At 44.6% G+C, this 26,860-nt stretch overlaps 1 protein-coding gene across 1 annotated transcript in view; it reads right to left on the reverse strand.

The window, feature by feature from the left end:
• LOC147879562 (CDK5RAP3 protein homolog) overlaps nt 1-21,972 on the reverse strand; it is a 53,093-nt gene extending 31,121 nt beyond the window's left edge. The window contains exons 1-8 of the mRNA XM_087371703.1: nt 21,705-21,972; nt 21,490-21,624; nt 12,002-12,096; nt 11,770-11,864; nt 11,357-11,492; nt 11,057-11,206; nt 10,280-10,888; nt 6,182-6,390 (exon numbers count right to left, since the gene is read on the reverse strand). Of these exons, the coding sequence (XP_087227829.1) occupies nt 6,182-6,390; nt 10,280-10,888; nt 11,057-11,206; nt 11,357-11,492; nt 11,770-11,864; nt 12,002-12,096; nt 21,490-21,624; nt 21,705-21,774 (1,499 nt within the window). The 5' untranslated portion in view covers nt 21,775-21,972. The remainder of the gene's footprint in view (nt 1-6,181; nt 6,391-10,279; nt 10,889-11,056; nt 11,207-11,356; nt 11,493-11,769; nt 11,865-12,001; nt 12,097-21,489; nt 21,625-21,704) is intronic.
• Between the last annotated feature and the right edge of the window lie 4,888 nt (nt 21,973-26,860).

A 26,860-nucleotide genomic window follows, 5' to 3' on the forward strand; every position in this document is an offset into this window, starting at 1 on the left:
AGAAACCTTATGTGAAACTAGCTATCACTTGGCTGGTAATAAGGTGTGCAGCCTCCAAAAGGCAGTGTTTGGGCTAAAATAAGTCTCAAGGGCCAAGGGCGTTGTACACACACATTGATAGTACTTCGATGATTGTGTCGTACAAAAGTCCTCCAGACGCCAACTCACATCTCTTTTGAAAAGAAGGTAGACGAGTTTGTTTATTCCTTATGTTGATAACCTAATCTTGACAGGTGACCACAAGGAGAGGGTCAAAGAAATCCAGTCACTCTTGAAGAATTTAGGATGCCTTTTGACACTATCCCACGATCCCGCATAATCAGGAGACAACTTCCAGAGACACTGATATGGGGGGTGATGAGCCTATATGAGTTAGTCAGAGGCAGAGTTCGTGCCACAGGTGGTCTATCAGATTGGGTTGAGAGTACGATCGGAGTGAAGCAGGGCTGCCCCCTCACACCGATCCTTTTTGGGATGAGATCACTTCCTTCATAGACCGCCTAGGAGGTGAAGGATCACTATTGGCCGATCTCATGATACAGTTTTTGCTATACGCTGATGACATAGTCCTTATCTCATCCTTAGCGAAGGGGCTGCAGAGACATTTAGAGGCCCTAGAGGGGTTCTGCAGAGAGAGACCAAGGTTATGGTCTTCAACACCTCATATGCAGTGCTTCATCGATTCGACTCAGCTTCACTTATCGAGACGAGCCAGTGGAGATAGTGCAGTCCTACACATATTTGGGAGCAGTCTTCATTGGAGATAGTGCAGTCTACACATATGCTGATGACATAGTCCTTATCTCATCCTTTGTAGAGGGGATACAGAGACATTTGGAGGCCCTAGAGGTGTCTTGCAGAGAGAGACCTGACAGGCAACCTGGGAAGAACAAGGTTATGGTCTTCAACGCCTCACATGCAGTGCTTCGTCGACTCAGCTTCGCTTATCGGGATGAGCCAATGGAGATAGTGCAGTCCTACACATATTTTGGAGCAGTCTTCACAGGATCCCTTTTCACTATGACACATGCAGCCCATACAGGACTCACACGGGGATGGGGTGCTCTGGCACTGAGACAATGCTTCCAGGCACACTTTCAGGATCCACTGATGAAATGCTGGCTCTTTGATACGCTAGTGCGATCGACTGCCATGTATGCAACACCCTTCTAGGGTTGTGATCTATGAATAGCAGAGTGGAGAAGATTTGAGCACCTACAGGTGACTATGGGATCTAGGATGATTTAGAGCAAGCTCTCAGTCCCGCATGAGATAGTATAGGAAGAGTTCGCCATGACACCACTACAGACTAATGCCATCTTCCAGACAGTGACATTCATTCATACCCTTCTAGGGTTGTGATCTATGAATAGCAGAGTGGAGAAGATTTGAGCACCTACAGGTGACTATGGGATCTAGGATGATTTAGAGCAAGCTCTCAGTCCCGCATGAGATAGTATAGGAAGAGTTCGCCATGACACCACTACAGACTAATGCCATCTTCCAGACAGTGACATTCATTCACAGAGTCAGGGACTTACTCCATTGGAGACTACCAGGTTGGCCATGGAGTCATCCAACGACTACCTGAGAGCGGGGCAGACACAAGGTAAACGTATATCAATATGGTTTGCCAGACACGGGATGCGGCTGGACAGGCTCCCTTTCAGTACCGTATGGATGCACCCCTTGAGTCGATCCCACGAGATGAGATGAACTACATCATACGGTTAGATATGATCCACAGCCTCATCCATCCTAATGTTCTGTTGCTGACGATGACGATGATGATGGTTATGATGGTGATGCCGACGATGATGCTGAGATTGATATATATATGTATATATATATAGTCAGGATATGACTGTGCTGTACTTAGGACTTAGTACTGCCATTTTGCATTTTACATTGGTGTGGATGCTCGTTTAGTAGCTCCACTACCACAGCTCATTGTATTTAAGTTTTTTCGCTGTCTCATAGACCCATCGGTCTTCCGAAGACTTTGATAAACTTTCTTTCTTTCTTTCTCCTCCAGCTGGGGGAGATCAGGAGCTCCTCACCAAGACCCAATTCTATTGCGACCACTTCATGAGCGTCTTGGAGGAGGGATTCATCATCAGACCCTAGTATCTCGAGGACAGAGGAATCTCACATGCACTGAGGATCGCTATTGGACAGATGTGGGTTTCATCCCATCAGCTAAGGATTGAGACAAGGAGAGCAACACCTATACCCAGAGAGCAGTGGACTCGCATGCTATGCATATTGGGAGTGATTGAGACAGAGGAGCACTTTCTTTGCGCTTGCCCAGCCTATTACCAGATCCGGGGGTGCGATACCACTATCTCTATCAAGATGGGATTGGCTTCGGTCCACTATCACGATTGATCCACTTCCATGAGTAGGTTTGCATTGGGCTGTACTTGCTTGAGATGCGCCAACACATGGAGACCTGCTACGACAGATCAGAAAGAGCAACAGGAGGCGACCAGACCACATGATACAAAGGTTGACTAGACACAGCGGCGACTCACGGGTTTCTATTAATTTAACTTAGCTCCAGGACACAGTGGGATGGAGGAGGAGGAGCTAGCTGATATGCGCGCAGTCTGGATTACCGATAGAGGGTTGCAGAGGCCACCTGTGACACGGAGAACAACCAGAGCACACTCTATTGAGGTCCGACCTATCACAGCTTTCCTAGAGGAGACCACCCAAGATGAGGGGTCACTTTGGACATAGCTCAGCGGGTGTAGAGATTGAGGAGACCACGTCCCCCTCCGCCACCACAGCATGAGACAGTCGGACAGACGTAGATCTGAGACATGTTTATCGCTCATAGACGAGTCACCATAGTGCGGGGTTTTGGATTCTGAGTTCTAGCTCCATCCCTCAGCCTACCTTGGATAGCACATGATATGTTTTGTACTTGATTTTTCTTGAGCCATTGAGCTCTTTATTTCATCATAGTTACATAGTACTTTTTACTCTACAAGGGTCTTAGTGTGCCCTTTGCTCCAGCTCTTTGTAGCTTCTACTGTGCACCATCATTGTCTTGATGTACTTCTATCCCGTAATGCAACTAGCCTTAACATCTAGTAGTGCATATTAAATGCTTTGTCATTGCCTCATGTCCTTGCATCAACTATAATCTTGCATCCCACTTAGTCTAGGGCTTCTTTGTATATGAACACCATTGAGGGTGATGACATGATGGAAGATCAACCTGTTTAACGTAAGAGGCACTAAGGTGTTTATGAACACCACCAAGGTACATGAGATGATTCTCACTCCTCAAATTTCATTGGCAAGGTGTTTGTAGACTATGACCCTAGCACCATTCTCCCTAGCATAGAATTATGGAGGAATGGTAATGGTTGGATTCTCCCCATTAAGTATAATGGATAATGTAAGAGCCATTAAGGTGTTTATGAACACCACCAAGGTTCATGAGATGATTCTCACTCCATAAATTCCAAGGTGTTTAGACTAAGACTTTAGAACCATTCTCCCTGCATAGAATTATGGAGGAATGGAGCCTTCCGAAAGTCTACAAACCATGTGTAGACCTTCTAGTGTCTAGATCTCACCTCCTCAATGATAGCCTCAAAGTGAAGATGTAATCTACGGTAGAATATTGTCTTCAGAATCCTACCTGTCGTAGTGCTCGTTGCCCCCGAGCCTACATATGACTCCTGAGCTCCCTCTCTAAAACTAATCCATAAATCTTGGCTAGAGTATGGCCAATCATGAGGGTATGGTAGTTCCCAGTCTCCATAGGGTCCCCAGCTTTCTGTATCGGCACAATAGTGGTGGTGCTCCAAGCATGTAGGAATCTGTGACACACAGTCCGGTTGAACATCTGTGCTAGGACCAGAGCTAGGACCTCTTATCCATGTGCAAAGTGCTCAGTCCGTACGCCCTCATGGTCCTATGCTTTCTAATTGTGTAATCGATGAAGTGCAGCCCGTACGTTCTATGTGGTGAACAGATGACAAGTGGTGGGCCTGGGCATAGAGGACATATCCAGCGGTGTCTACATCTACACATCATGGGGAAACATATGAATAGGTGGCTTCCCCTCTGATAGAAACCCCCATCTAGTGGTCAAGTCTCCTCCTCTAAAAGATCTGACAATCTCATCCATCCTATGTGTTAGGAAGGCCCACCTCTTACGACGTGTCAATCGTTGAAATATCTTATGTGCCTCATGTGACGTCAGATGACCCAAAGTTTCTGCAGTTGTCGTCGAACCAAGGGTTTCGAGGCATCTTCCCATCTCGGATCCGCATAGATCGAGTCGTGGGAAAGACACATGGTGGCAGAGAGGCTAAGTACAAGTGGTCAGCTCCGAGTGGGGGGGGGGTGGCGAAGTCGTGTATTTGTTAGACAAAGTCTAGTGGGCCTAGTAGATAGTCCACTGTACTAGACCCACTGCCATGCATGAAGCAAGTAAGTCTTCCAGAAGATGGCCATCTATGAAGACCATTATAGATGATCAAGTCGTGGATTGCCCTCATCTCAAGAAAATGTCATCCATATCTTGTCACCTGTGGGGCATCTGCATAGTGCCTCAATATCCCAAACTCAGCTGCATCTAGCTCCAGGACTATGTGTGGATCTCTGTCATTTGTGAAGTCAAGCAGACCCATCTGTCTATTTCCTGTCCGTGCACTGAATCCCCCAGTAGGAGGGTGTCTCCCTGCTTGGAGAACTCTGTGATGTCATCATTGATCGTCTCATATGGGCTGTGTCCCTCTTTAGTGACGTCTCGTGCATAGGATGATGTGTCTGGAGGTAAGTAGCACACCGTAATGAAGATAGGTCGAGCATCTAGAAGCTGAATTCATATCCACATGTGTCGTGCATGCTCCTCTCTCCAAACCACAGATATGAGTGGTCTCAGGTGTAATTTGAAAAGGACAGCCACCCCCCCGGAGCCTCGTACTCCGTTGTCTCTCCTCAATTCCCTCCTATGAGCTGACTCCCATGTGTATCCTGTTACTATGGGCAGCCCTCATATTAGGGCTCAAGGCCCAGCCAAAAACACCAACCCCCTAGGCCTATTGGCTGACGCAGGGGGTCTGTTTCAGCCGACCAGGGGTCGGCCCCTTTTCATGCATATATATGCCTCGTTGGCTGGCTTGGACCTGGCCAACCAGGCACATTCTTTCCTCCATGCCTTGGGCTCCCCCAGCCCTTGTGTAGGGTCCCAAACCAGATCCTCTTGGTCCCCCAATCAGTCGCCTTTTGCTGCGCAACTTCTTTCTGCTGATCCTGCCTCTGTTCTGGCTCCTGCCAGCTTTGTACAGCCACATGAAACTTCTCCGTACTGTCCATACATTTGCTGTAGCAGATCCGTACCTTGGCTGATGTCAGCCTCCTTGTCCATGCGTCCTTTCTTGTTGTGAGGTGCTGCCCATTTGGCAGCCCCCTCTCTCTCTTTTCCTTTGTCCTATGGTTCACCCCCCCCATTGCACTCCTGCTTAGGGGGCTCACAAGTGGGGAGGTGACCTATTCTATTCCAACACTTCACTGATAATATTGAATCTCTAACAAAAATCATTTGCAAATATCTCCAACCACTTTTCAGGGCTAAGCTGGTTGTGGACAAGTTCTCTGCAAAATAATTGCCCACACTCTAGCAGAGATGGACTATTTTCCTTATCTAACAATGTCCTTAAATACCATTTCTCCTGTTGCAAGAAAATGAGCTGCAAAAATAGAAAGGAAAACTGGACTGGAAGGCAAAGAACCAAAACTCAGATGGAAAAGGGGAAGTACACAGCAAGAGAAGGACAAAAATAGCAAAGAGGATTGGAAAGGCTTCCAAAAACTATCAAACATGACAACAGGAAATGGATGGTATGGAAAATGCAGGTCCAGAAGAAGCAACTTCAAGAGAGAATGGAGCAGAGGAAAAGAAAACCAGGTCAATTCCTTCTGAAGACCAGCCAGGAAGTGTGTCCCAAACTTGCAGTAATGGGCTATAGGGAAAGAAGCATGAAAAAAGTAACTAGACCATGAAAGCACAGAGAAACACAAGCAATCAGCATCTAGGAAGAAAATATGAATAAGCTGAGAATCCCTCTGAAATGACCAAATAAACCACATCTGATTATTATTTTTACTTCAAGGAAAAATCAGCATTGCAACATGCACATGGAGAAAAATTTTGCACCTTTGGGACGTGATTATCATGATGAGATCACGAGTTTTCCTGTTTGTTAGTAGGCTGATTGCATTGGAGATTTCTGTATTCATTGCCTTGAATGAATCATTTCCATATTGCTGCAAGCCTTGTGGTGAGATTGCCTGCACCTGATTTTGCAAAGAGGATGTTTCCTCTCTATTGAGCTCCTCAAGCCTTTGCCGCAAAAAGCCTCTGATCTGCACAAGTGAAACCAACAAATGCTCAACCACCTGATCAATGCGTAGCCATAAAAGTGTTGAGCCAGCATTCAAGCAGATTATTGAAGGCTCTCTCTCTCTCTCTCTCTCTCTCTCTCTCTCTCTCAAGAAGATTATTGGTGTCAAACCCACTACTCCATACTTAGTACTTCTGTTGGAAACACGAAGGAGGCCGATTGAATTTCATGCACTGATCAGAGTTATGCAATACCTAATAGAGGTGCAGCAAATGCAACCTGATACGTTGCCTCATAAAGCATGGAATGCCAGCACAAAGCTTCAAAAGAACCACAAAAGTAAGATCATCTGTACAGGATGGGCAACCGACATAAGAAAATGGTTCAGCAGATGGAAAGTGGAAGCATATTTGACCATGCCGCCTGAAAAGGTCACCATGCAAGAGTTTCAACTGTCTTTACTGAGCACTTTGCAAACTCACTGGCTGACAAGTGAAAGAGGGTAAAGCTGGAATATTACCAAGACTTCCGCACTTCGTCCCATAGGCCGCAGGGCCTCCCACGGACGTTAATCTCTCTCTCTCTCTCTCTCTCTCTCTCTCTCTCTCACACACACACACACACACACAATGGGATGAGAGAGGTTGGTATGCCCAGACACGTAGGTGATTGGGGCTTCACTTAGACAGACTACCTCCCTTTCAGTACAGCTTAGACGCTCCATGTATCCTGTTAGGATACCATCAACCAGGTCATTCGAGAGGATCTACTACAGTTGCACACATTCAAAACTTGGTTGGAGCCGAGGGAGATTCCAGTGAAGCTCAGATTCTACAGAGACCACTGCCTACGCATCTCTGAGAAGGGCTTCATTGTCCAACCAGAGTACACTCGGATCCCCTTGCCACACTCACTAAGGATCTCTGTCGAACAGTTTCGAGTCTCATCACACCGACTCCACATCAAGAGCTAATGAGCTGAGGGGATACCCATGGAGAGACCCCTATGCACATTATGTGATCGACAGGAGGTGGAGTCGAAGGAGCACTTCGCGTTTAGATGCCCTGTGTACTACGAGATTCGCGGTCGATACCATTTCCTTTTTAGGGCCGATTTTGGGCCACTATTCAGACTTCTCTCATACCCAAACCAGGGAAACCTTGTTGACTTCATACATGAGGCGGTCCATCACAGGGAGCACTTACTCAAGACGTAGAGACAGTCCTCAGGCACATGGCCCGACCCTTCTCAGAGCAGGATCACGATGTTCTTCCAGTCAGATCGCACAAGCCTTGCGGCCACTGATAGCAGATGCAACAGAGACCCAGAGCTTGAGTCTCACCGCACTTGACAACGGACGGCCATGCAGATCACATTGAGCGACCTCCCATACATGTTCGCGCCTGGGACACGACCCACAGGAGTTACGATAGCCCTGTCAGGAGAAAAGTCATTGCCGAGAGACAGAGATGGGCAGCACCCATAGACAGTCGCCAGCGCTCCATCACTGGCTACACATCAATACCTCCTTGACACACATATACCCTTGTGGGGGCGCATTGCATTGACCAGAGCCAGCCAGCCTTGATGGTGATTGATGGTGATTGAATCGATGATGATGATGACGACGACGACGTCGATGATGCCATTACTCATGATATGACTATATACTAACTTAGCACTTAGCATTCAGCATGGGTGATGATGCTCGTTTAGTAGCTCCACCCAATCTGCTTGCTGTATCAGTTTTCCATCAGTCTCATAGACCCATCGGTCTTCCAAAGACTTTAATAAACTTTCTTTCCCTCTCTCTCTCTCTCTCTCATACAGGCAGAGTTGGCTATGACACCGCTCGAGATTGATGCTATCTTCTAGACAATTACCTACGTCCACAAGGTCTGGGCCTTACCTAGAGAGAGGCTACCGAAAGGGGCACTAGAGTCATCTATGCGATAGCTGAGAGTGGGGCTCGCAGGGCCTGGTATGCACGCATTTCCAAATGGTTGAACATTGCAATGCTCCTATAGGGGCTACCAAGTGGGGCATTGACCCTATTTACCCAACACAGGACCAAGCTTCAGCCATAAAAGCCTTTCAGCTTGAGATGCAGGAGGAAAGGGAAGGCTGTCCAATGGTATCGGATGTCAAGACATTGAGAGTATTGAAAGATGAGAATGCTGCACGTAAAATATGCCTAGAAGAAATCAAAACCAACCATGAGCAAGCCTGGGAGGAATCCAAGAAGATGGAGGAAAAATTGACAGCCAAGATAGAGGAGCAATCCAAGGTGACTAAATGTTGGCCTTACAAGTGGTTTAGGGGCAAAACCCCACGGTCCATGAGAGCCATTTAGGAAATACTTGAGGAAGATACCATGCATAAACACAAACCTCTAAACCTCAAAATGGTAGGGAGGGAGAGGATGCAATCAACCTATTGCAAACAGCCATGAAGTTCATGCATGCTACCTTTGAGGTGGATAAAAACAGGATTGAGAATGCACAGAGAGAGGGACAAGAGAGAAGCCCCTGATTGTCACGTACAAGGACACGTCTCTAAGACAACCAATCTTAACAAAAAGATCCAGCTTGAGAAGCACTATGGTATTTTGTAGGAATTCCCTAGCACTACGTAACCTCCAGATTGGAGAGTTTTGCCATGGATCAAAGGACACACTGGATATAATACAGGAGATATTTGCTATACATGTACAATCACGAGCTACTCATTGTATCAGACTATAGAGATGGCCAAGTTCAAAGGGATATACCTGTTGCCCACATGGGGAGATCAGTGTGTAGTACACCAGGACGAGATACTACACACAAAATTGTATCTCGTCCTGGTGTACTACACACTGATCTCCCCATGTGGTAGGGGATCCCTGATGTGGACTACATCAGGGATCCCCTACCTTCACATCATGCAGGAGATCACAGTGTAGTGGACTACATCAGGGATCCCCTACCTTCACATCACATATTTCAGGCCTCATGGCGCACACCCTTATGCCTTGAGCAGACCACTCACATATATCCTTCGACCTGACCATTCCTCAACCCTTACAGGATATACACAGGCCCGCCTCCTCCACAAACTACCAGGATGACTTTGATCATTCACTAGACCACATATATGGTAGTTATCTTGCCACTTTCTTAAAGCACATAGATGAGCAACCAGATATAGATGCAAAAGCTCTCCTTCTCACTAATGCCATCCACATCGCAGCACAACACTCATTCTCATAGACAAAAAAAACACAAAAAAGTCACCTAGAGGGTCCATACCTCAAAATAGCTGGTATGATGATGAGTGCAAAATGGTTAGGCAATGCTGATCTCTGAGACCAACCAAGGACACTCCACTCAGAATCAGACTGGAAAAGAGTTTTGATGTTCAATGCAACAAAAGAAACGACAATTTCTTTGCCTGAGAGTTTGGTAAGAAGCTAAAGAGAGCACTTGTAATTAGCAATAGCTCAAAAAGAGAGAATTGGTTGCACTGATAGAGAAGCTAGATACTGCTAACAAAGCATGAAAGACCTTGAAAGATAAAACAGGTTGAAACAATGGGGATTGCTAAGTTCAGTTCCAGAGTAAAGGAGCTCGTGAAATTTACACACTTTAATGTAAAGCTCACGGAGACTGATGTGGTTCACATGGTAGATAGAATTGAATTTCATTTCTACCCATTCAGAGAGATCCAACCAATACCACGGCTTAAGACGAGCACTCTCAGCTTCAAAACTTCATAAGATTGCCCTAAAAACTATTAGGACTTACAAGTCTTTCCAAAAAAACTTGGCATTTACAACTAAGCAATCAGAAGATGAAGTGACAAAAAATTGTATCTACTGTGTATCCCTTCCATAACCACAAAATATGCTTTAGACAGGAGTTTCCAATTACCTCTAACAAATCATCCAAAAGCCTGTTCCTGTAATCTGCTTCCATGAAAGGGCTTGAAGCAACCTGTCTCTGCTCCATGTGTTCAACTGTCTCCCTCATATTACAGCCTGAGGGCAAAGACTGAGCCATATTTCCCACTTCTACGCTATCCTCAATGCTTATATCCCACTGTATTCCTGATTGTCCAATTTCCAATTCTTTATTATCTAACTGGTCATTATCAACGTCTCCTAAGTTTTCACTTGCCCAATCTCTCTCTCCTTGAGAAACCTCAGCCAGTGGCAGCTCTTGGCTCGGTTTCCAAGCAGCTTCTGGATTGTTCTGCTTTATCTCAGATTCGTGTTCTCCCAGATTTTCAGCTTCTTGAGGTTCAATAAAATCCTCAATGATTCCAATGTCCCAATCAATGTCACCAGTTTCATTCTCTTCTGTGCCAATTTTCCCATCAAAGCTTGGGCAATCCACCTTGTCCAATCGAGGAGTCACATACCAGTTCGAAGATAATGCATCAGGAACACCAGTTTCATTCCCCAAGCTTTCTGTTGAAAGTATATCAGAACCCTTCTCCCGGAGCATCTTTAAGGTGGGTACAACTGCATCAGACTCAACCTGCACAGAAATTTGGAAAGAGCATGGGAGAATTCGATGTTAAGCCCTGTACATATGCAATTCATATTAATCTGACAATAGCCACCAGAAAGATAATTTCACCTGTCGATACAAGTATCCGGGGCAACATATACAAAATCTTTACCAAAGTTGACAGAATTCACTTACCCCTTCCTTGCTATGAGCATAAGAAACAAAGGCCTCATAACACACTACTGCTTGGCCTAAAAGTTCACTACAAAGCCCTTCCTTGAGCTCTGTGAATAGAAGAGGCAATCTTTTAGTGGTCGCTAGCAGCTCTGTTCGAATATTGTTCCCCTGTGATGCATAGCTGTGTCAGAATCAAATCAGTACCAAATGAGTAGGGTCAACATTGTATCTAAAATTTCCCTCAATAAACTAAAATTGATGCTAGACAATAGCAAGGACATCCTTTTCCATATTGATGTTGCAAGAAATGAGACTCACATTCACTCCCAGTTCCTGACAAGCCTGTTGATATTTCAAAGCTGCTGCAGCTGCATGTCGTTTGTACTCATTTTCTTTCCGGTCCAAGTCTGTTAATTGCTGCTGAAGCTTTGTAATCTGCTTCTTCAGATATGGTCTTTGGCATTTCAACAGAAAGAAATCAGCTCCACCAAGTTGTGATGACACTTCACCTTAAACTAAGTATTGCATACAGCTAATCTATGCACTAACAACATGAGCATGCTGATAGGGAGCGTCTTGAGAAACTTTGAACATGAAACAAATGCCTGGAGCTGATTTGAAAATCATCATAACTTTGGAATGGCACAAAAAAACAGTTGCTCAAAGAAAAACAAGAATTGCATAATCTACATTTTGAAACCAGAACAGTTTTAAAGGAAGACGAGGAGTACATTTCATAATTCACATTTTGAACCATAATCTGTGCGCCCTCTCCAAGGTAAAGCAAATCCTTCTCATAAGAACGTACAATTGCATCCCAATCACCCTGGAAAGCATGGATGTTATTCTAGTTCTTCCTAACAGTAATGATGACCCTGGTGTTTCCAAACACAAAGCTTCGCAAGATAACCCAACTGTTATTGTCAAAATCACATAATTAAAATTATTATAAAAATCACTTACGGCAGCTCCAGAATGCCGGCCGAACAGCGTACGAGCTTCAGGCCTTGCAGCAGTTAAAGCATCCATAATGCGCTTTGCTTCCAAATATCCAACAGCTGGCAAAAATCAAGCATTTGGTAAAGCATCCCCTACCAACTCAATCCTCTCTTATGTGTGTTGAACACTTCAAGAACTCCTCACAAAACCCTTAATTTTCCTTTTCTTTAATGAAGAAACTTCTATGAAGTATGAAAAAAGCTCCAACAGCAAAGTGCTCATGGCAGGAATACACCATGCATAGCATGACAAAAAAAACCAGAGGGTCAAGCCCTACTTTTAAAAATTCTTGGTGAAGATCCAAGACTGAAATTGAAAGTGCCACCTCAAACCTATAGTGAACTCCGAGAAGAAGGATAGCCTCTCACTCCTTGGGAAGAAAGTCCTTCTAGTAGAAGAAGCCCTAGGAACAATGAAGTGCATGTATGCATCTGAATCTACAAATATGCCTGCTATGATCTCCCAGCATGTGTCCACTGAGGCATGTGCAAGTCTATGAGGAGATGAAGGAACAACATCCAGAAAGCATAACTTAACCAAGTGACATCGAGCCAAAAAATCCCAAGAGGAGCTATGCATCTCATAGTACACCTCAAGCCCCGACAAAAAGAGACAATCCACTAAGCCCAAGGTGATGAAGAAAGGGGAGGGAGCAAATCTATTCAAATGTCCCACAATACACATCCTGACAACCCTGGTCTTGCCTGCAATCCCAAAGGCAACACTGAAAGGACTCCTCGGCATATAGGCAATGGTGGCAAGAAGAGGGAGCCCAAACTTGGACCTCCACTGACTTACTGCAATTCCTCTATGAATAGAAAGCCAAAAGAAAAGAGTGATTTTTCTATTCTTAAGAGAGTTCCAGAGCCTTCTCCAAAAAAAAATATTGCAAAAATGGGAGGCTATTCTCATGGTTTCTTGCGTCAATCCATTCCCACTCCCCAGGATCCCACTGCAAGTAGTTTAAGGGGACACCCCCATAAAGGCAAAGCCTCCAAGAGCCCAGAGGGTGTCCTCCAGATGGATCTAAAATAAAGCCAAAAGACAAAATCCACCACACCAGGATGGTGGGAATGGGTAGCAGAAGAAGAGCTAGATGACGAAGGATAGCAATGGCTATGACCGGTTCTTGGATGCAGCAACACAAGCAACCTATGCCAAAGAAAACCGGTGCTTTCATTTGTCATGTACAGGTCCATAGGAAGCAAGATTCCGCAATTCAAGGAGCAGGAGCCACGTCAAGTGGTTCATCCACAGCTTCAAGTCCTACAGGAACAACATCAGTGGTCATCGAGGAGCTTGAAGATCAGTAGAAGGGGGAGCCTCGTAAGTTTCCCACAATGTTTCAATTCTACGGCAATATTGGTGGTCCGAAAGTCCACATCCTTGCAGATTCAGGGAGCTTCGAGGATATTACTTCCACCAAAGCAGCCAAGCAAGCCTAATTGACTCTCATGCCGATGGATACCATTGCCTTGAACGGCGCATTTCAGGGACAGCAGGTGGAGAGCAACAAGGAAGTCACCTCTACCACTGAAGATTTCAGGGTGGGTAGACAGTCAGCCGGGATCTTGATATCCAAGCCCTGGTTCTCATAATCAAGTTGAACTTCAAACTAGTGCCAGGTCCACGTTCATTTCTTGGCTTAGAGATATTCTTCCTCAACTCTATGATCTCAGCAATTCAGAGGGCACAAACCAAGGCCCCCTAGCAGGACACAATAATATAGTAGGACCACGATAGTTTCCTAACGATGAGTCTCCCTCCAATCCTATCACCAATACAACCAGAAGAGCATCACATTGAGCATCTTCCTGGATCATCACCCCACAGCACATATCCAGAGGGGCTTGGGATTCACTTCCACCAGATCAAGAGTCATAAGTCAAGCATACCACAGTCAACCACGTCCCTTCTTCATATTGGGAGGCCTTCTTCATACCCTAATTTGAGTTTCAGTAGAAGGGGATGTCACAAGCATCCTCAGACCGTGGCATGCTAGACTACCACGTGGACTGCCATGTCAGCAAGCACGTAGGTTGCCATGTCAGCACAACTTGGAAAACTACCACGTCAGCACACGCGCGCAAGATTGCCATGCCAACAGAGGTGCCCATGTCAGCAAAGATGCCATGTCAATGCCACATTAGCAGGCGAACAACATGCCACATCAGCAACCACGTGCGGACTACCATGTGGCAGTCAGTGGTTGGCAGAGCCAATCTGACAAGCCAGTGCTGTCAGCCCCTAGTCGGCCAGATTTAGGGCCCAAGGGGCCTATATAAGGGCAGCCCCTTGGCCCTTCATTTCATTCACTTCTAGGACAGGTTTGGGGCAGCAGTTCTCACTAGCAAAAATAAGGAGCAGCAGATCTGCCCCTTCCTTGGCATCTACAGGTTCATCTATAGGTCCCGGTTCAGCTGAGAGCAACAGCGGGGCTTTGCATCATAGCGGCCCCTTATTCCCAGCAGTTCACAATTCCTACAGTAAGGGTTCAGTTCCCTCTATCAGTGAGGGCTATCCCCTCCATATGGTATCTATTCTTTCACTTGTATTCAGCCCTATTGGGCATCCATTTCTTCAGTTGTTTATTTCCCTCTTTGGAAGCTCATCATATTCCTCCCCCAAACTCTCACACTCTGTCATGGGCATCCTCAGCCTGTGGCATGCTGGACTGGCACATGGACTATCACGTCAGCAAACTAGGTCAATAGGGACACGTAGACTGCCATGCAGGCAGCCACGTCAGCAAGCTACCATGCAAGCAGCCACATCAGGCTGCCACCAAGTAGCCATGCCAACAGAGCAGGGCAGATACCTAGATGAATCCAAGAACATTCCCAAACTCATCCTCTAAAAACACAACATAGTGCAGTTTCAATCTCATGATAGTCACTCATAAGGTTGAAAACCATAAAGTCCATCACACATAGCAGGGACTAGCTACTATGACATCCCCACTGACGTCATTAGCGCCCAACAGTGGCTGTAGACCATAGTATAAAAATATGCTCTCATTGAGGGATCCGTTTCCCAAGCCCTACCACCACAAAATATTGCAGAGGCTCTGATGTCTACCACGATGGCTATGTGCAAATGCAGCAACAACAGTCTGAGAATCTCTTTAACTGCATGATTCAACTCCAAGAGATGCAGGATGATCGTGAGCAGGCTGCCAAAAAACACAAGAGAGCAGCTCGGGAGGCAAAGGAAGAATGCTATCAGGGAGGCTCTGGAAGCAAAAGAACTCCAAGACCGAGAGGCCCAAGAGGCCAAGGAACGTTGAGATAGGGAGCAGAAGGCTGACAGTGAGGCTCAGGAAGCCAAGGAGCTCTGACTATTCAAGGCTCAAGAGGCTAGGGAACTCTGAGAGCATACCACCTAGGAAGAGAAGGAAGAATGGGACAGTACCGCTCGGGAAGAGAAGGAAGAACGAAAGTGCACCACTCGAGAGGAGCAGGAAGAAGGGAACTGGCAAGTCCTCATTTCTCTACTCCACCGCATGAAGAAGAAGGAAGGGGGAGAGTTCCGCTGCTCATCAAAAAATATTTTCCTGGGAAACCCAACTTCATTTGGTACGACAGTAGGCAAGAACCTCTAGTGTTGACTTCGTGGCTCAATCAGTTTGAAAGTTATTTTTCAGTTGTGCCTACAAACAACAAAAAGTGGTGCATCATAGCATCAATGCACCACACAGGCGAGGCAGTCACCTGGTGGCTCAAGCGGTAGAAGCACTACTATGATGTAGACGAGGAGGCACCTCATTATGGGTGGACATAGTTCGTGAAAGATCTCAGATCACGTTTCTTGCCACCTCAGTACCTAGACAAGCTTCAAAGTCAGTTCTATGAGGTACACCAAGGAGACATTGAGACAGTGAATCTCAGATCTCAGATCTCAGATCACGTTTCTTGCCACCTCAGTACCTAGACGAGCTTCAAAGTCAGTTCTATGAGCTACACCAAGAAGACATTGAGACAGTGAATCAGTACGCCAAGAAGTTCACTCAGATGTCAGCTGGAGGAAAATTAGAAGCTGATTAAGTTTCTCCATGGGCTGTGTTCAAACATCCGATAGTATGTTCATAGTTTTAGGCCACGAGATTATGAGAGTGCATACAAGCTTGGTCAAAATTTTGAGCTCATGAACAAGGGTCAAGAATCCAAGAAGGTCTACAGTAAGAAGTCCCAGGATTCCACGTCAAGTGATGGTGGGAATGCGCAGCAAAAGAAGCTGGATGACGAAGGATAGCAAAGGCTATGACGGGTACTTGGATGCAACGACATGAGCAACCTATGCCAAGGAGAACAGATGCTTCCATTGTAATGTGCCAGGTCATAAGAAAGAAGACTGCTCGCATTACCAGAAGCTTTGAGCAGGAGGAGCCACATCAAGTGATTTTCACCCACAGCTTCAACTCCTACAGGTACCATCTCAGTGGTCATTGAGGAGCTTGAAGATCAGCAGAAGGGGAAGCCTCGTCAGTTTCCAACCTGTTTCACTTTTATGTCCAGATTGGTGGTCAGAAGGTACTTTATTCTGGCAGATCAGGGAGCTCTGAGGACATCATTTCCACAGCACAACCAGGATGTTTCCCTCACGATGAATCTTCCTCCGTCCCTATCACCAAGATGCACAAAGGAAAATCGCATTGAGCATCTTCCTGGACCGGGACACTGCAGCAAGTACCCTTACCAGAAGGTAGCAGAAAACCTGGGGGTTCAGCTCCTTCGGATCAGGATTCATGAGCTAGATATTCACCTCAGGGTTCACGAGCCAGGAGTTCAGATCAGGCTTCATAAGCCAGGTATACCACAGTCAGCCACCTCCTTTAGCACCCCTTCATGTACTAGTTTGAGTTTTAGCAGAAGGGGATGTCAAGGGTATCCTCAGCCCGTGGCATTCACATGGACTGCATCAGCAATCCACGCAGGCTGCCACATCAACAGACTGCATCAGCAGGGACACGTGGACTGCCACGCAGACACAAGCTGCCATGTCAGGCTGCCACGCAGGCAACCACGTTAGCAGAGCAAGCATCAGCATCCTCATGTGCCACATCAACCAACGATGCCATGTCAGCAGTGCCACATGGCAATCGGCCATTACAGCAGCAGTAGGTCCACTTGGACCAGTCGGGCAAGAGCAGCCTGCTGGTCGGTGGGATCTCCACCTTAGTCAGCCTGTTTCAGGGCCCAAGGGGTCCTATAAAAGGAAGCCCCCTTGGCCCTCATTTACCATCCACCTACAGGGCAGTTTGGGCTTTAGTCCTCAGCAGCATCCACAAGGATCAGCAGCAATATAGGCCCAGGAGAGTCAGCAGCAGATCTGCCCCCATCCTGGTCATCCACACGTTCCATCTACAGACCCGGTTCAGTCCGGACAGCAGCAGCAGTTAAAGTTCTGCATCAGTCTTCAGAGCCTTCAGCACTCAGTTCAGCAGTAACAGTGTGGTCCCTCTATACAATATCTCTATTCCTCTTCTGTAGTGAGGGTTCATCCCCTCCATACAGTACTTAGTCCTTTCAGTTCTTACAGCCCTCTGGGCCAAACATTGTTTCAGTTATTATTTCCCTCTGCCCACTATATTTCCTCCCTTGGATTCTCACACTCATTCCACAGTTCTACTTGTGTTTTGTGTGCATTATTCTATGAGTTCAGATAGGAGTGAGCGGGGAGAGAGTGAGTTAGGCTATCTCACTCACTTCACAGTTCCACTTGTGTTCTGAGTGCCTTATTCTCTCAGTTCAGGTAGTAGTGAGCAGGAGAGAGAGAGAGAATTATGCTTTTATTCCTGCTACATCTATCTGACCTCCATCAACCATATTAATGATATACATATTTTCATATAGACTAGTTCTCAGCTTCAATCTCTTTACCATCTTAGAATGGATAACTTTACATCTTAACCATACACACGTATGGCTAGATGTGTTGGGGTAGGCCCCCCTTGTGAACACCCATACAAGGAGGACCCATGGGTTTGACACTTGAGAAGTGTGAGAGGTGCCATGTGGGAACATGCCACAAGGCCACATGAAAGAGATCTTAGCGCTGCCACACTGGCTGCACACTCGCTGCCATGCGGGCAGCGTAATGGGGTGGCAGTAGGGCAATGTGGTCATCGGATGCATGAGGCAGAAGCTCAGCCAAGTTGCTAGAAGGGCCAGCACTATGGTGCCATGGATGATGAGCCTACGGCTTCTATAGCCCCAGCAACAGGGTCAACCAGCAGCAGCTGGTCGCCCATCAGAGGCGAGTTGGTGGAAACCCTGCAAGGTCAGCAGCAGCAGACCAGATCGGCCAGATCTAGTTGGCCATTTCGGGGGGGGGGGGGGGGGGGGGGGGGGGGGCTTCCCCTTACCTATAAAAGGGGCCAAGGGGCCTAACCTTAGCAAGAAGCTGGGAGAATTCCAGCCTCCTACAGGAAGCCACTGAAGCATACATCAAGGCATGCAGCAGAATAGGAGAGGCTGACGGATTTTGGAGCAGCTCGTATGCTCACCTCAGTAGCTAGACACTGCACAAGTGTAAGTTCACTTCAGGGTGATTGTGTCGTATGGTTTTGACATATCTATTTAGTGTAATATATAATGAGTGTTTTGGCCGTTTATCAAGCTGTGCATCTCTCTCTAGATCTGGAAGTGTATGTTTGCCATACCTGTACACAGGTCATCTGTGAGTTGATCTTGAGTCCCAATAATTCTGGCAACATTCAGATGACTAAGCCGTAATGAGTTTGTCACAACAGTTTTCTAGCATGGAATCAAAGCCAGAAGTCCTACTTCTTCAATCTACCTGGACAGCTGAAGGACAAGACCTCTTGCAAGATGTATATGCTCATGTTGTCGAGCAATCAGATCCCCTAAAAATACAAAAAAGAAGGTGCTCTCTTCTGAGATTGAGGTTGGAAGGTATTTGACTTGCCATCTGGTAGTATGGCTTCACACATGCTCATTCCCAATTTTGGGGAGAATGGCAAATTTGATGGGACTAATTACCATGTCAGAAAGGTGAAGATACAACGCCATTTCAATGCTAGGAAGATTTGGAAGGTCTCCGTATGTATAGAACTGAAGCTTAAGGATACTTAGGGAAAGGAATTCCAAAGGCTGCCAATCACTGATACATGAGGCCACAGAGCTCAATGATCGACAAGCACACTGGAATGAACGAGCTCGATTCGCACTGAACCTCATCAATTTCAATCTCACGGACACCATGATTCCTGTCATCAAAGGACAGACATCTGCTGTGATTGCATGGAAAGCATTGAAAAACAAATTCACTGAGAAGAATATGTCCAAAACAATCATGCTTCAAAAAGAACCCAACAATGTCAAGAAGTTACATGGTAAGATAGATCCTGACTACCTGATCCAAAAAAATGATCTTTCCGATCAATTTCCATCCGTTAGACATGAAACTAAGAGTGAATGACTTGTTCAAATTGAACGGTCTAGGCAAGGACTACGAGCAGTTTGTGACAGCTCTATCACCAACGATAATCACCGACTTTTGAATTCATGTCCGACATTCTTATGCAAGAGCAGATAAGGAGGCTTTACACTTCAGATTCCAAGAGTCATGAGCAAGCATTCTCAACTAGACACTGAGGTTCTCAAAGAGGCCGAGGTAACAGTCACTACAATGCTGGCAGGAACAATCAAGCCAGAAGCAACTATCTACATAGTCCTGGCAGACATTCTCGGAATCATTAAGTTGTACCTCACACTTTCGACAAGAGGGGGATGCGAAGACTAATGTGAAAGCTGTAAGTTACATTCAATCTACAGGCTTCCGCTGCGTAGTCACTATGCTCACTGATGCACATATGCTTTTTTAATTTTCCTTTTTTAGTATTTGAATTGCTATCATATGTACCAAAAATCCGAAAAGATACCTTTTGCATGCATCATCTACTTATGCAATGCAATTTAAGACGAGATGTTAGGAATAGTATAAATTCCACTATTTTAGAGAAGACTATAAGGACAAGGGGGCAATCCCTAACCGTAACCCTGAGGGGTAAAGACACATATTTTCATCATCATGTTTATATATATACCTTTGTAAGACTAGAATAAGTCCAATCATACAAATTTAGATTTTTTGTTGTTCTAAAGACCAAAAATCTACACAGAAAATAAAAGAGAAGAAAAAGAGGTAAACAAAAACTTTTATGAAAAACAAAAGGAAGACATACTTAGCAAGCAAAGCAACACATATGTCGTCATCAGTGCCCAAGCATAAGCAACTATACTAGGTTTCTAAAGACCCGCAGAGTCTCTCTCTCTATATCATGTTTATAATATAAGTAATGTACAATTAGCCATCTTGGTTGTGCACTCCTCTTTCCCCCCCCAATCCTCTAACACAACGCAAGAAGGTCGAGAACGAAGGAGCATATCTTGATGTGATGCCCCAGATACTATGGGATACACAGACATGAGCAAAGTGATCAACTAGCCAAACCAAAGATGTGCCGCACTCTTTGTACAAGAGGTCAGCCGACTCAGGTCTACTCTCATGAGACCCGCCATAGGTTACAATCCGCACTAGCAAGAGATCATAGACTTCTTCACAAGAAAAGTATGATTGGGACATGCATCTTAACTTTCAAGCATGCCATGTCAACAAGAGGCTGTGCACAAGTCTTGCAAGCACCCACCCCATCCGGGTACGATCATTGCAGCATCAGACTGCATCACATCGCTCACAGGCATACCCTACAAAAAGGAGGCTAGTGACAAATCTTGACATGTTCAAGAGACATCACGATTCCAGGTGGGAATCATGGCGATACAAGATAGGATAGGACATGACGAGCTACTCTGACACCTCGAGCTTGTCCTCACTCGTGTTGATTCTTAGTTTCTTCCATAAGTAGTTTCTCAGGAGACGTGATGGACACCCCTAGATCCCCTATGCAATGTACTCTCATGTTGGTTTCAGTCTATAGGGCTTTTTTCACCTTATACGGACGTTGATAAATCTTTCTTTATTTCTTTCATTTGCTTCCAAACTTGTGCTGACGTAAAATACGTCAACTCTCCTTTTTTGAAACAGAAAGCTTTCCTTGGATTGTTTTTAGGTCCTGGACAAATATATTGGTTCAATTCTAGCTGAGTTTGTGATTCATGATTTAGCATCAAAGGCGGAATGTAGGGGTGGTGAATTATACGTCGACATGCGTACATAATAACAAACATGTCCGTTAGCGTTCGTACTTGGTATGTACTACTAACACAACGTAAAGAATATCGCTTTTAATGAAAAATCTAAATCCAAATTCACGGACGATCTAATGCATGCGAATTCGTGTGCAAGGTAGCAAAATTCATTCGCATCCATTCATTTCTATAGAAATAACTTCAAAACTGTCACAAGCCATCGCAGGATATAAATTGGAAATTCAACGCTCTCCGTAACAATCGCAAGAAGCAGCTGACCTACGTGGGTAAGACTCGCAAACCAAGGATCCACATCCTTAGGAAGCCCCGCCAATGCTGCAGAGACCCGGTTGCGGATTGGGGCCAGCTTTTTACGCCAGTCTGCAGGGATCTTCTTTCGATCGACCAACCAATCTGGCACGAAAGCGGGTGGGAAAATGCAGACACAAAAAGACGCAAAGAAATCGAAAACTTGAAAACCATGGTGAAAGCACCTGCAAGCTTGGAGTATGTGACATCGATGGGGAGCTCCTGGACACGATCGGCTGAGTCTTGCATCACCATCGTCGTTTTGGAAGAAGGAGGGGAGAACAAGGCAATATAGTGTGAGGAAATTCAGAGAGCCAGGCAGCTCAGGCGGTTTGGGCGTTCACCCACTTGAGTTCACGAGCGGCAGCTCACACGGTTTGGGCGTTCCAGTGAACTCACGCGGTTTGGGCGTTCACGCGAACTCAGGCAGTTTGGGCGTTCGTTCAGAAGTGGCACCTCACGCGGTTTGGGCGTTCGCCCTCTTGAGTTCAGGAGTGACTCCTCTGCTGCCAAGTTGAGTTGCCTCCTCTGCTCCCTGTCAACATAGCCCATGGATGGTTAGTTGTCTCAAGGGGGGCGGGGGAGTGAGTGGGTGTGGGAGCACCTGCAAGCTTGGAGTATCTGACATCGATGAGAAGCTTCCGGATAGTATCGACACAGTCTTGCATCACCATCATCATGTTGGAGGAAGAGGGCAAGCCCATATAGTGTGAGGAAAGTGAAATAAGGAAATTCATAGAGGGAGTAAGTGGCAGCCTAGTTGGGGAGTTCGCCTACTTGAGTTGGATGCCTGCGTTCAGGAAGCTCCTCTACTTCCTGTCAACATAGGCCATGGTTAGTTGGCCCTTCATAGTTGTCCATGGGTGTGTGAGACCAAAGAGAGAGAGAGAGAGAGAGAGAGAGAGAGAGAATGTGTTGGAGAGGGGGGGGGGGGGGATTTTTAACAAACATAATTCACATTTTATAAAATGCAATGCTTCAGTCCAAGAGGTTAATGTTGATCACAATAAAACCGAGATGCTCACTTCTATTAACATTTCAAAGCTAAGCAAATACATGTGGGCTATTCCTTGGAATAAAAGCCAATAGACATTGATTAAAATTTGTTCGAATGGGCATGATAGGCCTCATAGGACTCTGCATTCATGAAACAGCCTCCAAACAACCCACCAGAATCTGGTCCCAAATCTCCTCTTTAGTTGCCTCCACCCAAGCATGGGAGCCTCTCCGTGCATAACTAGCTCTAAAAGAAGAAGGGTCATCTCAAGCATCTCTTGAGGGTACATGTACGTCTAGTCCTTCTCTTCTCATAAAAGTCGAAACTGCATCCCTTGCAGTACACATATATCTAGCCCTCCTCATCTCATAGAAGTTGGAACTACATCTTGTTGATCTTGATCCCTTGGTCTAAACGAAGAGGCGTTTTATTCCCTTGGGATAGGCCACAAGCAGTTGGCCGCTCGAGTTGTCTGTGTGTGTGTGTGTGTGTGTGTGTGTGTGTGTGTGGATTAAAAAGTCCCATTCAATAATTGAGCCATACAATTAATTCCATCAATTGGATAAATTTTATTTTTTTTAAGGGAAACATATAAGAAAAAAATGTTTAACACATCTAAGTTGAAAAATGCAATACCCAAAGTTTGCAAAAAATTTCACCAAAATTAAGAATATTGAGTTTGACAAACATGATATTGAATAAAGATGTTGAATCCTTAGGCAGCAGTCCACGTTCCGAGGTCAGGGTCCACTTACCTGCCACCATCCAAACAAACTAGATGTTAGAACATCATAGTTACGATTGGGTAGATAGGTAATGCTTGTTTTCCCCAGCTTGTTATCGCTTTACACCTAGGAATATAGACAACCATATGGATTCTTAGATTATATATATCTATAAAGTTTAAGTCACAAGTGGACTAGGAGCGAATGAGTGCATGGGTTGAGAACGGATTAGTGAAGGTATGGGAGGATTAGTGTGCTTGGTGCATAAGTTGATTAAAAAGAGTGTGTAAAGGAGAGATTTCACCGGGGGGTTACATAAAAGAATAATTCATAGTTGGGGAAGTATACATGTGTGTGTGTGTGTGTGTGTGTGTGTCTGTAAAGAAATAAGTGTTTCTGTGAGATACATTTACTATATCTTTTTTTCTTTTTCTTTTTTTTGGTGTGTGTGTATCGTTGGGAGGTTGACTTTAGTGCAGGCTCAATACTCTCTCTTTTTTCATTGGGTTAGATTTTGGGCACTTTGGACTATTTGGAAACAAAGGAATCAGGTTTTCTTGGGGCAACCATTGCTCCAACCTTACGAGTTTTGAAGAGCCTCATTACGACAATCTCTGTATGATGCTTGTTGTGAGGATGACTTGGATGTATCTTTTTTAGAGGTGTTTTCCCACTGCTTCTAATTTTTCTGAATAGTCTATTCTATAGACTGTTCTCATTGTAAAAAGCATTTCTAATTGGTTTTACCCCAAAAAGTGTGTGTGTATGTGTGCTTTAAAATAAAAAACCTTTTAACAACACGGCACACGAAGCTTAGATAAGGGTGGATACAAAATTATTTATTACATAGTTGTTCATAAAACCAAGAGTTGGTACAAAAGCGTAAAAATAATAATGCCGGTGCAGTCCTGATAAGCATCTTATTTACTGAAGAGGAGAATCAGTATACCTGCCACCATCCAACAAGAAAACATGATAAGAACCAGGTTAACTTAAGTTGGGAAGACAGGCGTCATAAACACTCCTCCCTTGTTATCGGGGTCACAATAAATTAGAAGCTTAGCCATAACCATCACCAGCACGATGTAGAAAATTTAAAAAAATATGGGTCTGTTCAAGCGTGTATAAGATAAATGGTTAGGTTGAGTGGTTAGGTGTGGAATTATGTAGGAAAAGAAAATTTTACTTATATAAAAAAATGGAGGGTAAGAACAATTACTTGGGGTAATTAATAAGCGAAAATAATTTTTATACTGGGGATATATAAAGGGGAGAACGATTAAGCAAGGTTAGAAGGGCCCCTTATTTTTGGAAAGAAGAGGTGGGAGAAGAGATTGGAAGAAAAGGGCCAGTTACACAGATTGCTCAAGCCATTTAACTTATGTCCAAATTATATACATGACATTAAACTCATAGGGCAAGTAGCTAGCCTTAGTTGTAGAGATTAGGATCTTCTAGAAGAAAATAAAGTACAAGAATATACAAACAAAATTCAGAAATAACATTTAAAACATGTAGAGAGAAGAAGTTTAAAAAAGAGATAAAGAGACTGGATCATGAGTATGTAACCAAGCTAACTGTAGCATACTGCACGACATGAAATGAAGGGATCATAGTAGTGATGGTTTGCTAGAGAAGGAAGAGTAGTAGCATCAAAAGTAAGTTGGGTTTCTACTTAAGAGAGACAACCATAGGCTTTAGAAAGGGAGAGACTAGAAGTAGTAGCAAAAAGTAAGACGGGTTTCCACCAATAGGGACTAACATAGGTTTAAGAAGGATAGAAGAAGAAGAAGAAAAACTCTATTGAAAGGTAATTTAAAAGAAGTGATTTAAAGCATGTTTTAATAGAGAGGGGGGGGGGGGCGGGGGTTAAGAATATGGAAAATAAAAAAACAAAAAACTGAAAAAAGTGAAGGTATAGAAGACCTGATAGTCCTTTAGTGGGCGTGGACGTGGCGTCGCGAGTCGAATCGATACATTCAATACCATATGCTTGGAGGCTTGAACCTTGAAGGTTGGATCTTTGAAGTAGGGTGGGCGTTACAGTCGAAGTTTGGAAGCACGTATGCGGGGCCGTGGAGATGGATATTAAGGAAGTGGAGGGCACTGGACAATCTAGAGGCCTTGAAGGCACCATAGTTACGTGGGTATGTATGCTTGTGCGGGGAGTCGAGCCAGTCTGCAACATCGCAGTGGTAGGTCTTCAGGTTAGCAAGTGTAGGCTTGCATCAAGGCGAGTGCTGGAGAGAGCAGGAACCGGGGGAATTCGAGGCGGTGTGGTGAGCATAATCAGAATAGCCTAGACAATGGCCAAAGGCAGTGTAGTGAGGTCAAGCTTTGAGGAGGGTACTTTAGGGAAGAATATTCTATATATATAAGGGTAGGGAGGGTAAGTTGGGGAGGTTGGGAGAACTTTGGGAGGCGGGGGCATTTATACTAATGCCATATGTTGTAGTGAAAAAGAACCGTGGGGAAAAAAGAAAATTAGGAGTAACTAATCTAGGGGAAATTAGTTTACGGAAACTAGGATTTTTATTAAGATATTATAGTTAATTAGGTAGAGTTAGAAAAATAGGATATTTAGAACGCAATAAGTAAGAGTAAGTATATATATATATATATATATATATAGATAGATAGATAGATAGAGAGAGAGAGAGAGAGAGAGAGAGAGAGAGAGAGAGAGAGAGAGAGAGAAAGTAGACTAGGATGAAATCAGAGTAAAAAACAAAAAGTAGATTAAAACAAGGGCCTTGGAGGAAAAGATCGGAGGAAAAGATCGAAAAAGAAAAAAGGAGGAGGGAATAACACTACTAATAAAATAAATTAAAGAAAATTAAAAGGAAATTTTGAGAATTATTAAAAGAAAATTTAAAGAAAATTAAAACAAAAAAATTGAAGAGAGATTTAAGGAATATTTAAAAATAAAAAAATAAAAAAACTGAAAAAAACATAAGAGAGAGAGAAAAAGAGAGAGAGAGAGAGAGAGAGAGAGAGAGAGAGAGAGAGAGAGAGAGAGAGAGAGAGAGAGAGAGAGAGAGAGAGAGAAGGAAAGAATTACCTATTTACTGAAAGCAAGTAATAATTAAGAAATTAAATAAAAAATTAAATAGAATTAAATACAATTTGATAAAAGATAAAATAAAAAAGTGAGGGGTTTAGGTGGGAATATAAGGGAGCTAAGGTTCAAAAAGGGAAGAAGGGTTAGCAAGTGTGTGTGTGTGTGTGTGTGTGCGTGTGTGTGTACCCACCCTTACCCGGGGGGACACCACAAGATGGGGGCAGGACACCCATCAAGTGGGTGTCCTGCCCCACACCTAAAAAGAGGAAGCCTCTTTATAAGTATTTGCAAAAGGGATTATATCGTAAGTGTTTCTAAGTGGTTATTTTTGTGATTATCAAGTTGTTCAATGTAGTTTGACACATACTGGAACTACCATAACTATCTTAAAACAATCACACACCAGGCACCACAATTACGTAGTTATGACAATTCCACCAAAGAGTGCAACCAGAAAAGGATAAGTCTTACCTCAAGAAAAGTTGTACAAGAACCTCACAACCTGATAAAAGCTTAACGAGCAACGTGGCACGTGGCAACCCGGCCAAGGGTTACCAC

Source organism: Dipteris shenzhenensis, chromosome 33 (assembly GCF_047967505.1).
Source record: "Dipteris shenzhenensis isolate YYH24624 ecotype China chromosome 33, Dip_SZ_1.0, whole genome shotgun sequence".
NCBI lineage: Eukaryota > Viridiplantae > Streptophyta > Polypodiopsida > Gleicheniales > Dipteridaceae > Dipteris > Dipteris shenzhenensis.